This window comes from Tenrec ecaudatus, chromosome 16, assembly GCF_050624435.1.
Source record: "Tenrec ecaudatus isolate mTenEca1 chromosome 16, mTenEca1.hap1, whole genome shotgun sequence".
Classification (NCBI taxonomy): domain Eukaryota; kingdom Metazoa; phylum Chordata; class Mammalia; order Afrosoricida; family Tenrecidae; genus Tenrec; species Tenrec ecaudatus.
Window position 1 is genome coordinate 58,695,707 of NC_134545.1, and position 16,439 is coordinate 58,712,145.

At 35.2% G+C, this 16,439-nt stretch overlaps 1 protein-coding gene across 13 annotated transcripts in view; it reads left to right on the plus strand.

The window, feature by feature from the left end:
• Positions 1 to 16,439, plus strand: part of JMJD1C (jumonji domain containing 1C) — a 253,133-nt gene that overhangs the window by 210,341 nt on the left and 26,353 nt on the right. For 10 of the 13 annotated variants that reach the window (XM_075534262.1, XM_075534264.1, XM_075534261.1 and 7 more), the window contains 7 exons: positions 101 to 1,779; positions 2,659 to 2,769; positions 5,333 to 5,505; positions 5,963 to 8,157; positions 10,811 to 11,012; positions 14,397 to 14,611; positions 15,659 to 15,811. In XM_075534262.1, coding sequence (XP_075390377.1) covers positions 101 to 1,779; positions 2,659 to 2,769; positions 5,333 to 5,505; positions 5,963 to 8,157; positions 10,811 to 11,012; positions 14,397 to 14,611; positions 15,659 to 15,811 — 4,728 coding nt within the window. The remainder of the gene's footprint in view (positions 1 to 100; positions 1,780 to 2,658; positions 2,770 to 5,332; positions 5,506 to 5,962; positions 8,158 to 10,810; positions 11,013 to 14,396; positions 14,612 to 15,658; positions 15,812 to 16,439) is intronic. The other 3 variants (XM_075534257.1, XM_075534258.1, XM_075534260.1) reach the window with 1 other exon arrangement.

Below are 16,439 nucleotides of genomic sequence, written 5' to 3' on the forward strand. Positions count from 1 at the left end.
CCCTTTTAAAAGGAAAGATAAACCAATACATTTAAACTATGCCGGTTTAGTATTGATATGACAATAAAACTATTCTTTTTTTTTTTTTACAACCTTACAGAAAATGCTAAAAGTAAAAACAAACACTTGATGAATAAAAGAAGGAAGCCAGAGGAGGATGAAAAGAAACTTAATTTGAAAAGACTGCGGACTGACAATGTTTCAGATTTTTCTGAGAGCAGTGATTCAGAAAATTCAAATAAGAGAATAACAGATAATTCTTCAGAGCAAAAGTCAGACAACGAATTGAAAAATAAAAACACTTCAGAGATAAATGGGGATGAAGGAAAAGCTCAGAATAATGACATGGCAGGGGACAAGACACTAATAATAAATAGCGAGACTCCCTGGGATCAAACGCGGGAAGATAAACATGAAGAAGTTGAGAAGCTGAAGTCAGTTGACTCTCACCTTCAAGAAAAAAAGATTACCCATTTATCAGAACAGGCTACACTTTCTGATCATAATCCTAATGATATACTTCATCAGGAATGCAATATGGAAAAAACACAAACAGTGGAATTAGTTCCAAAGGAGAAGTATGTATCCAGACCGCCTACACCAAAGTGTGTTATAGATATTGCAAATGACACTACTTCACAAAAGGTGGCTCAGGAAAACTCAAGTACCTTTGGCCTTCAGACACTTCAGAAAACAGATTCTAATGTTGGTGACTCGAAGCATTCTATTTCCAATACAAAATACATGGAAACAAAGCAAGATTCTGATCAGAGCTGGGTCAATGATGTTATTAAAGTGGATTTAACCCAGTCAAATATAAATGCTTCTTCAATAAAAGATCACCCGAATTCAGAAAAAGAGAAAACCCAGTATGCCTCTTACATGACATCTTTAAATGCCGTTTCTGTCACAGATGATAATAAGATGCATAAACGAAGTCCACCCCCAGAGACCATCAAATCTAAACTTAATTCATCTGTAGATACTCCCAAAACAAAATCCAATCTTTCACCTGAAGTTGTTAAATCCAAAATTACCCATTCTCCTGACTCACTAAAGTCTAAGACTACTTATACGAACAGCCAAACTACTGGTGAAAGAAGACTGGCAAATAAGATAGAACATGAATTATCAAGATGCAGCTTTCATCCAGTTCCTACTCGAGGCAGTACATTGGAAACTACAAAGAGTCCGCTTATCATTGATAAAAATGAACATTTCACAGTTTACAGAGATCCTGCACTTATTGGGCCAGAACCAGGAGCTAATCACATTTCACCTTTCTTAAACCAGCATCCTTTCCCTCTTCATTCCTCATCCCATAGAACTTGTTTAAATCCAGGTACCCATCACCCGGCCTTAACTCCTGCACCACATATTTTAGCTGGATCCTCCAGTCAAACTCCATTACCTACCATTAATACTCACCCTCTGACTAGTGGTCCACACCACTCTGTTCATCATCCTCATTTACTTCCAACTGTGTTACCCGGAGTGCCTACTGCTTCCTTACTTGGTGGCCACCCACGATTAGAGACTGCTCATGCCAGCAGCTTAAGCCACTTAGCACTAGCACACCAGCAACAACAGCAATTATTACAGCACCAGTCACCTCATCTTCTTGGACAAGCCCACCCTGCTTCATATAATCAACTTGGACTTTATCCAATTATTTGGCAGTACCCAAATGGAACACATGCATACTCAGGACTTGGTTTACCTTCTTCTAAATGGGTTCACCCAGAGAATGCAGTTAACACCGAAGCTTCCTTAAGAAGGGTAAGTTAATTTGTTTGCTAGATATCAATATACATGTCTATTAGGGTACATTACAAATTTTAGATAATGTTTCATTTAAAATAATGTTTGCAACTCTATTATAGTGGCATTCGATGTTTAGTAACTTTGGGACAGTATAACTGAGATCGCAGCAAAACCTTAAGTATAAGATTGAAGTAAATCAAGAATCTTAGATGTGTATCAACATTCTTAAAAGGAAAACTTAAATTTTCCAACTAACTACATTATATTGGTTGTACATCATAAAGTATGACTAATTTTCTTGCTGTCCTTAGGGAAACTAAGGTAGGAGAGATTCTCGAAAATCAGGGGTTGCATTGGGATTGGGGTTGAGATTCTGCTTAAATGGGTTATTGACAAAGGTGATGATATTGAGGATTGCTTTGCCTTCGTGGATCATGTCGTTTCTCTACCAAAATTCATTTCACATTTAAAACAACGGTTTTCAAGGACAATTCCAGCATCTGTATAAAAATTACAAGAGTGTCATTATTAAACTCTCAAGGGACAATAATCTTGTCCTTGTTCAGCCCAGAATGTTTCTCAGATGCATGTCAGAAGCTTTTAGCCACTTTATTTTCATTGTTCATTTTGACTACAGTCTCAAGTTTGTTAACTCCACGATAGATATGTTATGGGTATCAGGCATCAAAGAACAAAAAATCATATCATTTTGAATGAGGTGGAGTGGAGACCTAAAGCCCAACTGTAGGCAACTGGACATCGCCTTACAGGAGAGTCCTAGGGAGGAGACAAGCCAGTCAGGGTGCAGTATAACACCAATGAAACATAACACATTCCTCTAGTTCTTTAATGCTCTCCCCGCCCAACTATCATGATCCCAATTCTACCTTACAGATCCGGCTAGACCAGAGGATGTATACTGGTACCGATCAGAGGTGGAAACACAGGGAATCCAGGACAGATAAACCCCTCAGGACCAATAATGAGAGTAGTGATACCAAGAGGGTAAGGGGAAGGTGGGGGAGAAAGGGAACACCAATCACAATGATCTACATATAACCCCCTCCTTGGGGGACACAAAACAGAAAAAAGTGGGTGATGGGAGACATTGGACAGTGTAAGACATGAAAAAATAAAAATAATTGATAAATTATCAAGGGTTCATGGAGGAGGGAGGAGAAAAATGAGCTGATACCTAGGGCTCAAACAGAAAGAAAATACTTTAAGAATAATGATGGCAACAAATGTGCTTGACGTGATGGATGTATGGATTGTGATAAGAGTTGTATGGGTTCCCAGTTAAATTACTTTTTTTAAAAAAAAGATGGGTTAACAATTTGAAGACAATGCTAATGAGGTTCCTGTTTAGCAATAATTTTGTTTGCATGTAATTTCGTGGTAGTCGTTACAGTAGATGTGAAAATAATGTCCATTCATGCCCAACTTGCTTTCGGGAGCCATCATAAGTATTTGTGATGATGGTCTATAGACATGTTGTAATGAACAAGTTAGAATGGATGAACTTGCTGACAAAGAGCACTCATTTGTTGTTGATGCAAGATGCCATGGTAACAATTTTATATGGTATTTCTGGTGATTCTTATCAGCAACATCCTTTTGGCTCTATTTTGATATGAGCTTCAGCCTTCTAAGAATAGTTACCAGTAAACTTCATTTTTCCTGCATAAGCTCCACCACATTTAATTTGGTAACCTCTGAATTTTAGAATTGTACCTCCTTTGATAACAAACTTTCCATTCACATGTTCTTGATAGGGACATTGAATTTGCCATGAGCAGAATCATACAACAGATTCAACATTACATAGCTGTTACCAATTCAGAGTCCTAATTACCACTATATCCTCTTTACAATAATTGAAAATAGTCCCAGTGACACAAGTGCCCAGTTCACTCACATTTTCATCCATCATTATTTACATTATGTTAACAATATGTCCATCACATTAATAATATATGTTGTGAATGTAACTGCAGCTCTTCCTACATGAGAGGCTTAGAGGAACAGCAAAGATTTGGAAAATAATTTTGAATTTTAATGACTAAATTGTTGACAAGCTGTTTCTAGCAATGGGTTGGAGAAGGACCCCTTTAAAGTGTGTGCCATGTGAGCACAAATTCACACCATAGGATTCTAGTCACCATTATTTATAAGAATATGAAATGTTTCACCCACTGGTTATAAACCTGTTAAAATAAATACACAATAACAATTCTTTTATATAAAATTATATGATAGTAAAATAACATTTTGAACAAAAAGTGAGGAAGGTCTCTTATTATCTAGATCTGTGTAGAAATAAAGAAGAAACAAAAATAGAAGGATATTGCATTAGGAAATAATTTTATGAAGTAAAATCTTACAGCCATATTTAATTGCAAATTCAAATTTCTTGGTCTTGTCATTCTGGGACCTTTTGAAACATTTGAATGATTCTTGTATAAAGTACATACATGTTTTTATCTTTTAACATTCATGACTAGTTTCTTTTTTTAATCTAAATTTTACAGCAACATGATAATTTGCTTGTGACTTCATTTTGAGATCTATATATTTTTTAAGTAAATCATTTTATTGGGGGCTGTACAACTCTTATCACAATCCACACATCCATCCATTGTGTCAAGCACTTTTGTATATTAGTTGCCCTCATCATCCTCAAAGCGTTTGCTTTCTAACTGGAGCCCTTGGTATTAGTTCCTCATTTTTCCCCTCCCTCCCTGCTCCACCCCCTCCCATGAACCCTTGATAATTTATGTTATTATTTTGTCAGAGATATGAAATTTCATGCTTTTGCTAAACCAACAAAGGTTGTGTGTTCTGTGTGTTTTGATTATCCCACCCTCTTGACAAAGTCATAAAACATATCTGGGAAGAATGTTAGTGAATCCTAATATAGAAATAGAAACAGTTCCTAGCATAAAATTAACTTGTTTTATGTATCAATTCAGTATACAGGTCTCTGACACTATATTTTCCATTATGAGAAAGAAATATTGATGCATAGAAAATTAACATTATTATACTTCTAAACTTAATGGTCCTTTAAAAAGAGTTGTGATAGCCTTGAATATGTGAGTAACTGCCTGAAATCAAGTGAATTGGCCCCCTCCCCCCCAAAAAAAACCCCTGGCAAGTGAACCTTAATAAAATTTCTATTTCTAGTGAAATGTATTTTAGGAATGTCAACTTGCTTTTTGCTGTCAACATACATTCTTTTAGTTTTAGAATTTAAGTTCTCTGAACAACCCTGTATTTAAGAAGTTAAAGGTACTGATTTCATTTTAAAAATGTAGGAAAATAAACAGTAACTCTATTAATCCTACTCTAGTGCTGATTAATTTTTCTCTGTCATATGGGAAGAATGTATATCTGTTGGTTACTTATTTGTGTGTATCATTTCTCATAAGATGCCTTTTAAAATGAATTATGTACATTGTATATGTTGGTATTCGGCCTACTGTAATGCTATTTTAGCTATCGCTACTGAGGAAATTTTGTTTTCCTTTACTTCTTTGTTTCATTATTTCATCTTTTTTTTAATTAGAATTCGCCCAGTCCTTGGTTACATCAGCCCACTCCTGTGACCTCAGCAGATGGTATTGGGTTACTTAGTCACATTCCTGTCAGACCTTCCAGTGCAGAGCCTCATCGCCCTCTTAAAATTACAGCACATTCCAGTCCACCACTAACAAAAAGTTTAGTAGATCATCACAAAGAGTAAGTTCACCAGTACTTAAAATTTACAAAAACTTAGTTTTTAATGATACTTAATAAATTTCTAAGTAGGCAGTTTTAATTTTAAGTTAATAAACATCTTAAATTTGCTCATTGAGGAGGGGATAGCGGGGAGGGGGCGGGTAAATGAGCTGATACCAAGGGCTCAAGTAGAAAACAAATGTTTTAAGAATGATAATGGTAACAAATATTCTTGATACAATGAATAGATGTATTGATTGTGATCAGAGTTGTACAATAAAATGGTTTAAAATGAAAAAACTGCACATTGATAAGTAATTTGTTTCTATTTTGATAGACCTTTTAATTCGATATTAAACACTAACTCAGTATTAATATGGAGACATTTTACTTTTATGATAAAATATTGTGTACAGAAGCTATCTTTGTGTTACGTAGAGAAAGGGATCACAAAAAATTTTATGTGTTTTATTTATAGAGACTTGGAGAGGAAGGCTTTTATTGAACCTTTACGATCTGTTGCATCCACATCAGCAAAAAATGACCTGGATTCAAATAGGTCACAGACTGGAAAAGATGGGCTTTTGCACAGGCATTTTGTGGATCCATTATTGAATCAATTACAGAGGCCACCCCAGGAGACTGGAGAACGATTAAACAAATATAAAGAGGAACACCGTCGAATTCTTCAAGAAAGTATCGATGTTGCTCCCTTTACAACTAAAATCAAAGGGCTTGAGGGTGAGAGAGATAATTATACCAGAGTGGCATCATCATGTGCTAGTCCTAAGAGTCACATCATCAAACAAGACAAAGATTTAGAGCGCTCAGTATCAGATCTTTATAAAATGAAGCACTCAGTGTCTCAGAGTCTGCCCCAAAGTAACTATTTCACTACATTGTCTAATAGTGTAGTCAATGAACCACCAAGATCATACCCATCCAAAGAAGTTTCTTACACAGAGAAGCAGAGCAGTAGCCTGGCAGCAGCAGCTAATCCTCAAACTTTGACTTCATATATTTCATCTCTTTCAAAGCCTCCACCTCTGATTAAACACCAAACAGAAACTGAAGGTTTAGTAGGCAAAATACCAGAACATCTTCCTCATCAAATTGCGTCTCACGCTGTCACAACTTTCAGAAATGACAGTAGGAGTCCTACCCATTTGACAGTTTCTTCTACAAATACACTCCGAAGTATGCCCGCTTTACATAGAGCACCAGTATTTCACCCGCCAATCCATCACAGTGTGGAAAGAAAGGAGAGCAGCTATAGTAACCTTTCCCCTCCAACTTTAACTCCAGTGATGCCAGTAAATGCTGGTGGGAAAGTTCAAGAGTCCCAAAAGCCACCAACTCTAATACCTGAGCCCAAAGACTCTCAAGCACATTTCAAGAGTTCTGAACAGAGTTTGACAGAAATGTGGAAATCTAATAACCTCAGCAAAGAGAAAGGTGAATGGCACGTGGAAAAAAGCATCGGAAAGTCACAGGCTGCTATGGCATCTGTCATTGTACGTCCACCTTCTAGTACAAAATATGAAAGCATCTCTTCAATGCAGTTAGCTTCCAGAGAGCGACTTAATGAAAGATCTTCAACTGAGACAAATCAAACAGATTGCCTGAAACCAGCAGAAACTGGGGACACCGGAAGAATCATTCTGCCTTGTGTGAATTCAGACAATGCTCACATAAAATCTGAAAAAGTTTTTCTGTCTGCCTCAAAGGGCAGTGTTCCCAGTGCAGTTATGTCTGCTGTAAATACAGTGTGTAATACTAAAACGGATGGTTTTACATCTGCTGTCTCTACCACCACTGGTGCCAGCTGGGGTGGTTCAGAAGTAATATACTCTTTATCAAATACCATTTTGGCCTCTACATCCTTAGAATGTACTTCCTCAAAAAGTGTCAGTCAGTCGGTGTCTTGGGCACAAGAATGCAAAGTCAGCACCACAACTTCAGTTACACCAACTAGTAGTAAAACAGGAAGTGCTGTTCAGCCCAGCTCTGGGTTCTCAGGCACAACTGATTTTATCCATTTAAAAAAGCACAAGGCAGCCTTGGCTGCTGCTCAATATAAGAGTAGTAATGTCAGTGAGATTGAGCCTAATGCTGTGAAAAATCAGACATCTTCAACCTCTGTTCCCTTGGAAAGCACTGTGGTCTGTAGTACAATAAACAAAGCAAACTCTGTCGGAAATGGGCAAACATCCCAGACAAGTCAACCAAACTACCATACTAAACTTAAAAAGGCCTGGCTTACTAGACATTCAGAAGAAGATAAAAACACTAATAAAATGGAAAGCCCAGGAAACTCCGTATCAGAAATTATTAAGCCATGTTCTGTCAATTTAATAGCCTCTACATCTAATGATATTCAAAATAGTGTAGATAGCAAGGTCATAGTTGATAAATATATAAGAGATGATAAAGTCAGTAGGAGAAAAGCCAAAAGAACTTATGAATCTGGCTCTGAAAGTGGTGACTCTGATGAAAGTGAAAGCAAATCAGAGCAAAGGACTAAAAGGCAACCTAAGCCAACGTATAAAAAGAAGCAAAATGATTTGCAGAAAAGAAAAGGTGAAATAGAAGAAGATTCGAAACCTAATGGGGTTCTCAGCAGGAGTGCAAGAGAAAAAAGTAAATTGAAGTTGCAGAGCAACAACAATAGTGGTACGTCAATTATTACCTTCTTTTCGTATAGGTAAACACGCATTGCATTTTCTAGAAATAATGGTGTGATTCACTGAATATCGGTGTAGATCTTTTTTTCCTTTTATTTGCATGTCTTAGTGTTATGTACTTACTGATATCATTTTTATATATCACAAGTACCCTGCAGGAGTAATGAGAAGGTAAGCCTCTCCATTTTAAAAATATTGTAGTGACTGGTTACTTATGGTTAACCTAGAACTAATAGCAACAAAAACCTGTATGCTGTAGCCAGAATTTTGATCAGAAAGTGGCAGAACAAAGGAAAGCCATATCAACTAGACAGAGAGGCTGAAATAAAAATATAGTCAGAAGGCAGAGAATGACAATGAGAAGGAATGTGCCATTTATTTAGATATTGGATTACATTTGGTAATTGGTTTTTCTCTCATGGCTCCAGTGAGTTTATAATAGGCTTATTGTAGTCAAAATTTGTTTCTCTTCTATTTATATAGCATTTCCTTTGATGATAGATATTCAAATACTTTATTTAAACTTAAGGAAACATAGATAGGAAACGTCTGGCTTGTATCGTGTAGAACTTTTGTGAAATTATGTTTACAAAATTCTTAATGAAATACATGCTTAAAAGTATGAGTTCTGGAGAGAAAGGGCAGACCAGCATTTCTTCCCCACAAATTGTCAATTCCCTACTTGGTAACTAACATTTAGCTTTAGAGAGTGTTTTAAGTACCATTTGTGTCCAAGTTCAAAGAAATGAGCAACTGCTGATGTATTCTATTAAAAATGGGCAAAATTGACTTGTTTTTTTCTAGACCATGTAGAAAAGTTTGGCATTCATAGTCAAGTAACTTCTAAACCTGAGTGGATTGTCTGCTTCTTAGACTAAATATAACGTGGGGGTGGACTGAGGGGTGTTATGTTGATTGGGGTGGTCAATCAGAAAGGCTAGGTTAGGTCAGAATGAAAGGCATATATAATATGATACATATATACTTCGGTATTCTCAAAAATACACTTTTAGGTACTGTTTCTTAGTGCTTCTAAATCCAGATAAAAAAATATTTTACTTGTTCTTTTAGAAAGTTTTTGTCTGCTACCTTTTGTAATTGATAATGTTCCATAACTAATTTTTAACCTAATGTTATAAACCTATATTACTCACCAAATTTTAATGTACCTCTAAGTTCCATGATACATAAAACCATTGGGTTTACACTATAACAAAACCAAACCCAATTGTCTTTGAGTCAGTGCAAGCTGATAGAGACTATATTAGGCCACCCTATAGTTTAAAAACTGTAATCCCTATTTAAGTCATATGTGATTTTTCTGTAATTATTCTGCTACATAATCAATAGTTAGAACTCTAGAAATGTGTTTTCTGCTGTTGATCAAGTTTTTCCTACATGTTTCTGCAAGAAAAGTATCTCAGGTAAATCAGATCTCTGCTGTACAAAATGGATATAATGTAAAACACAGGAATAGTAAATAATAGTACATTCTAACATTATCACAGAAATAGCAAGCTATCTAAATGTCTGATTTATTTATATGGGTAGTAAAAGAACAAATTATAATATAAATTGAGTTAAATATTTACCCTAATATGACACATATTTAAATTACTGTATATACTCTAGTATAAGCCAACCCAAATATCAGCTGAGGCACCTAATTCTACCACAAAAACTGCATTAAAAATGTGCTGGGGGGGAAAAAATGTGCTGGGAAAATTGGGCTTACCCAGGAGTATATATGGTAATATATACAGCAATGCTCATAGGCAAAGTGTATTTCATACATTCTTTTTTTGGAGTTCTCTATAGATGAGGCAGTGTTACTACTATTCATGTTAACATATTTTGGGGAAATGGTATTGAATGTGATACTGGGGTTTTTTTTCTCCCCTTGTAAACATTAAAATATATAGTAATGTGTTTTTTAAGTTTTTTTCTGATAGATACATCCTGCCTTCAAAATTGACATCATTATTATGTTTTTCTTTCAATTTAAGTCAAATGGAGGCGATAATAAGGGAGAGGTATTAGAAGAAACATAGCTCAGTTCTTAGCCTCTGTTCTCTCAAATACAGGTAATACTAAGTTGCAGTTTATCTTGGTGAGCTACATCTCCCTTGAAAAATCAGATTAGGTATTTTTTAACTATTAACATGGTCTTTAATTTCTTTCTGTGAGTTTTGAAAGTCTTCTCCAACATAAACCAAATATATGAATATTAAGCTATACCCTTGACTAACAAACTGAAAGGTCAACAATTTGAACCCTATGGACTCTCCATCGGGGAAAAAGATCTGGCAGCCTGCTTTGTTAAAGATTGTAGTTGTAGAAACCATATCCTTTCTATTTTCAGTTATAGATTAACAGTTTTTATATATATGAAAGATTATGCTTACTACTATAACATGAACATTTAATTTGTAAAGATTACAATCAATGGAAAATTTACAGTATATTGAACTCTGCATTTTAAATATATTGACATCAGAGTCTGCTTCATTCAGGTCATAAAATAGTAAATAGAAATGCTACTATGGACTTTAGTTACTGAGTATGTAGAATTTGAAGACAGTTTTTTCTGTTTCTTTTCTGCAAAGCACTTTAATGATAATACTTTCTTACAAATTTTTCAGCTGGCATCCCTCGCTCAGTATTAAAAGATTGGCGTAAAGTCAAGAAGCTGAAACAAACTGGGGAGTCTTTTCTACAGGATGACTCCTGCTGTGAGATAGGACCTAATTTACAGAAGTGCCGAGAATGTAGACTTATTCGGAGTAAAAAAGGAGAAGAGCCAACCCACTCACCAGTATTTTGCAGGTTTTACTACTTTAGAAGGTAAGTGAAAAAACCTGATCAGTGTTTTATGTAGAGGTATTTTATGCTAACTTTAACAGTTTTTGTTTGACCAAATATATATTCACATCGATTTATATAGCCTTTCTCTGATGGTTTATTTTTCTTATTTAGAAAATATTGACTAGAAAGTTACATGACTGTTTTTGTTGCTGTTACTTGGTTTGTTTTTAAGTAGTTGTTATTTGGCCAAAGCAGTGTTGCAGACTTGCCTAACTTGAGCATTAGATAATAATCACATATTCTGTATAATTCCGTTTAGTTTAGGTTACACTGGATTAGCAATACTTTTGTTAAAATCTGTTTTATATGTATAGGCGTAAAAATATAAAGCTTCTAAAAGGCAACAAGTATTTGTCAGTCTGATAATCACATTATACATTTTTAAAAACATTAAATCTGGGTGTTCTAGATTTCTTAACAGTTCAGTTAGAGACTAAGCCAGCCAATAAATAAGAAAAGGAAAGCCTTGGCCTGTGGCTAATGTGCTCCACAGTCACCTAGACTGATAGTAGAAGTAAGTGGCAATCTGCTTCCATAAGGATTTACCGCCTTGTAAACTTTATGGGACAACTGTCCTTCTGTGGAATTACAAAAGAGTTTTGGTGCTGTTGTGGTTTAGATAACGGACTTCTTATTACAAGGTTAGCATTTCAAACCCACCATCTCACTCTGTAGGTGAAAAATGAGTGTCTACACCTATAAAAATTTGCAATCTCTGAAACTATATAAGATCTGTGTGAGTTGGAATCAACTCAACAGTTAGATTCCAACTCATAGTTGGTCTTATTTATTTTAAAAATACAAAATAAGTGGTAATAAATTGTAGGCATTTTCTGTGTTACTTATTTATTTATTGTAGGCTGGTAATACCTTGGGTTAAGATTTGGGTTGCTAACTGCAAGTTTGGTGGTTCAAACCCTTTAGCCCGTCTGTAGGACAAAGATGAGGCTGTCTACTTTTGTAAAGATTTAGTCGTCTTTCTCCCCAACAAGTGATATGTAGGTTTGAACCTTGTTGTTAGCAGCCTAACAACACTTAATCCATTGTGCCACCAAAAAGATTACAGCCCAATATATTCTGGAGTGTTTTTCTGCCCTGTCATAGAGAGTTACTGTGTGGCAGAACTTACTCTCTGGCACCTTAACAATTAGGAGCCCTGATGGTGCTGTTGGATAACCACTGGGCTGTTAACCAAAAGGTTCAAATTTCAAATCCAACACCTTCTCCATAGAGAAAGATGAGGCTATCTGCTCCCATAAAGATGTACAACCTTGAAAATCCTGTATAGGGCACGATGAGTCAGAATTGACTTCACAGTAGTGGCTTTTTGTTTTAACAATGACAAAAAAGATTATAGCAAAGATTCTAAACACTAGTCATTTTAGAAAGTGTGAATCCAAGTTCTGCCCTTTAATTTGTGTGATAGTATTATATGACCACTAAGCATCTGCAACATGGGACCATTTTAAAAGTTTTGGTACATCTAGTAGAAAACTGAAATAAGATGATAGATTTTTCCAAAGTTGTAAAAGTGGTTTTGTGCTTTTAAAGAGGGAAAAGTTTAAGTTAGTAAAAGTATGGGGGGAAGATGACCAGAGGAATTTTGTTAGTCTTATCTATTAATTGTAAGCATTTTCTATGTGTCATCTTTACTAGTAAGTGTTGAAAATATATAAATCATAATAACCACTAGCCAGTAAGAGTGGTAATTTAGCATCCCAGTTACCCCAACATATATCTAAATAAACTCACTGCCATCAAGTCAGTGCTAATTCATCGTGATTCCCTGTGGAGTTCCAACTATACCAGTTTACTGGAATAGAAAGTCCAGAATTTTTCCCTGCGGAGCTGTTGGTACATTCAAACTGCTGACCATACGGATCACAGCCCAATGTGTAACCACTCCTCCATTAGGGTTCCTAAGATACCTGAATAATTAACATTAGTTATGAATGATAGAAACTAATAGAAGAAAGCACACCAATTGGGCTCCTAGTAATTTGAGTCTCATTCTTCTAAATTACCATAGTAGTAGTATTTTAACTAATTAAAAAGGTGGGTAGACATATTTTATTTTGTTTCATTTTTAATATCCTCCTGTTGAATGTCTTTAGACATTTAAAGTTTTGACAGCTGTATAGATTATTTTTACTTTTTTAATATATTATAAATTGGGAGTTGTGTCATTCCATAGTTCTGTCACATCAAGCAGAATTGTCCAACTGCCACCAAAATCAGTTTCCAAACATTCATTTTCTTCCTGGACTCCTTGACATCATCTCCCTTTTACACACCACTACCACCCACTGTAACCCCATCATTCATCCCACCCTTAAACCCTTATTCTACTTGCTGTTTCTATAAGTTCATCAGTCCTGGGTTTCATACACTAAAACATGAAAAACGTTAACACAACTTCATGGGAGTGACATATACACCTGAGATACAGCCTAATATGAAAAACCAAAACAAAAATATAGAAAATGTTGAAAACCAAATCAGGTCCAGCATGCATCTGAGGGGAGATTAACTGACAAAAGTTTGAGCTGTTCAAGTCAGGTTTATGACTTTGATCCTCTGTAGTCATCTCTACAGTGCACTCTGTTTAGTAACCACTTCAATTGTGGATAGAAGAAGTTCATTGTAGGCATAATTCCTTTGGAGTTTCCACAAGTGAATCTTGGGTTCCCACTGTCATCCCTATCCTTCTGCAAACCGGATTCTCACTATTTAGGCTGTGATACTAATCCTTTCTTCAACCTCAGATTATATGATTTTATGTAGAGATTCTTTATTTAAGTCATGTGTAAATAATCACCTGTGTTCCGGATGGCACTTTAGTAGCTTTTTTAATTTTTTAAAATCATTTTATTAGGGGCTCATACAACTCTTATCATAATCCATACATATATACATCAGTTGTGTAAGGCACATTTGTCTATTCAGTTCCCTGATCATTCCCAAAACATTTGCTCTCCACTTAAGCCCCTGGCATCAGCTCCTCACTTTTTCCCCTCTCTCCTCCTCGCTCCCTCCTGAACCCTTGATAATTTGTAGATTATTATTTTGTCATATCTTAGCTTTTGAGTTTTTGTCACTAATCAAAATACTCAAGCATAGTTGGAATTAAATAATTATCCAAAATTTGGGAAATATTATTTCTTGAAATTGCTGCTGCTTATTATTCCCATTTACTTAACACTGCAAAAGATATTTTTCAGATAGAGACAGCAATCCATTGTGTGTATTGATTAAGAAAACAGTGTTTACCTATTTTGAAAATTATATGCTTATATTTTTTAAAATAATGAATTTATCTCTTAATATTTTATTATCTAATTCATTTACATCCTAATGTTTTAGATTGTCCTTTAGTAAAAATGGAGTGGTTCGAATAGATGGGTTCTCTTCTCCTGACCAATATGATGATGAAGCTATAAGTTTATGGACACATGAAAATTATGAAGATGATGAAGTAGACATAGAAACATCTAAATATATACTGGGTGTAATAGGTGATAAGTTCTGCCAACTAGTAACATCTGAGAAAACTGCTTTATCCTGGGTGAAAAAGGATGGTAAGAAAGTTTCATATATACTATATATAACTACAGATTTCATTTTAAGAGTGTCCCTCTTATGTTAAATCTGTGGGAGAAGTCTTTTATCTTCTATAATTGCTCTTATTTTCAAAATTTGTTTATGGTCAAATGCACCTATATGAGCAAAGGTTAGTTATTTTTTTCATTGAGATTGAGTTGAGTAATGTAATAATTCATGAAATCACAGCAGTGTGTGATTTTTACTATTTTTACTATCAGTAGTACAGACAGAAGTAATTGTGACCAAAGATACTATTGATGGAAATTTTCTGTATTTGGTGAATAAAAAATCTAATTCTTCATATTTTTGAAAGTTATTAAACGGGTATTGTTTTTCCCAGTCATTTGTGTTTGATAAATTTGTTTTTAAATCTCACCTTCATTTCTGTTTAGCTGTATGACTTTTGGCAAATAACTGCTCTTAAAATCAATTTTGCAAAATAGAAATGAAACGACCTCATAAATGTAAAGGGAGGTACTTCAAAGAGTGTGGGAAAATGGAGTGAAAATTGAAACCCTTAATATGTTTAAAAAGTAATTGTGTTGATTAGGTCAAACATCTGGCGAATTTATTATGTATGCTCTATACATGCTAACTTTTATTTTCCTTTTCACCGTTTAAGTCGAGACTCAGAAGTATGGGTGATTTCCCAACTCCAGAGGCAGATTTGGAAGGGAATTAAAACATTTGTGCTTGCCTTGCTTGAAGTGTGTTGTTAGTCATGTGCTGTTAACCTCTAATGAGTAGAAGCTAGAAATGCTACCAAATACTCTACAAGTGCACAGGATAGCATTTCAAAATAAAAGCTTTATTCAGCACAAAATGTCAAAAGTGCCAAGGTTGAGAATTTGCCTTTCATGGAAGCTTTTTATTTTCACCTGTGACCATTTAAATTTGTGTGTCTTGTGTTTGCCGTGAAACTTTAGTTTGGGCTATACTACTAGAAAATAATGCCTAGCAAATGGTTAGAGAGGTTGGCGGTAACTGTTTGCTTTTAAATATTGGTGTTCTCTGTGTTTCAGCCAAAATTGCCTGGAAAAGAGCAGTAAGAGGCGTTCGGGAGATGTGTGATGCTTGTGAAGCAACATTGTTTAACATTCATTGGGTCTGCCAAAAATGTGGATTTGTTGTTTGCTTAGATTGTTATAAGGCAAAAGAAAGGAAGAGTTCTAGGGGTAAGTTTATAACTTCATATAAATGCTAATTTTCATATAATGTTCATTCTAGTCTTTACTTTCACTGGCCTGAAAAATTAATGCATTCTTTTTTATTTAAACCATAACTGATTTTTATGAAAGTGTTGTAAAATTTGTTTTGAAAATATAAAAGTATATCAATGGCAAGATTTTTAGAATAAAATTACACCACATATTTTAGCCTTACTCTAGTGTCTGTTATTTCAGGTAGCCTTCTTGCTTTGGGATTCCATTGTACAGGTATCTGAACTTCCATTGAGAACCTGTTAACTGCGTAGTCATATCACTAAGTCACAATTTTAATACTAGCCTAATTAAATCCTAGCCCAGGGTCAGCAGTTTGAGCCCACCAGTCAATCCATGAGAAAGGGTGAGGCTTTCTGTTCCTGTGAAGATTTACAGCCTCCAAAATACACAGGGGAAGTTCTGCTTGGAGTTACAGGGTCCCTGTGAGTCCCAATCAAATTGATGACATAAGTAGTAATAGTAAATTGATTTTCCTAAATATTGCTCAAGAAGGTTTGGATCGCCATGTTAAAAGGTGCTTCTGACAACGTTTATCCACTCATTACCAAAGAAAGCAGAAGCAGTCTTTGTATTTAAAGAC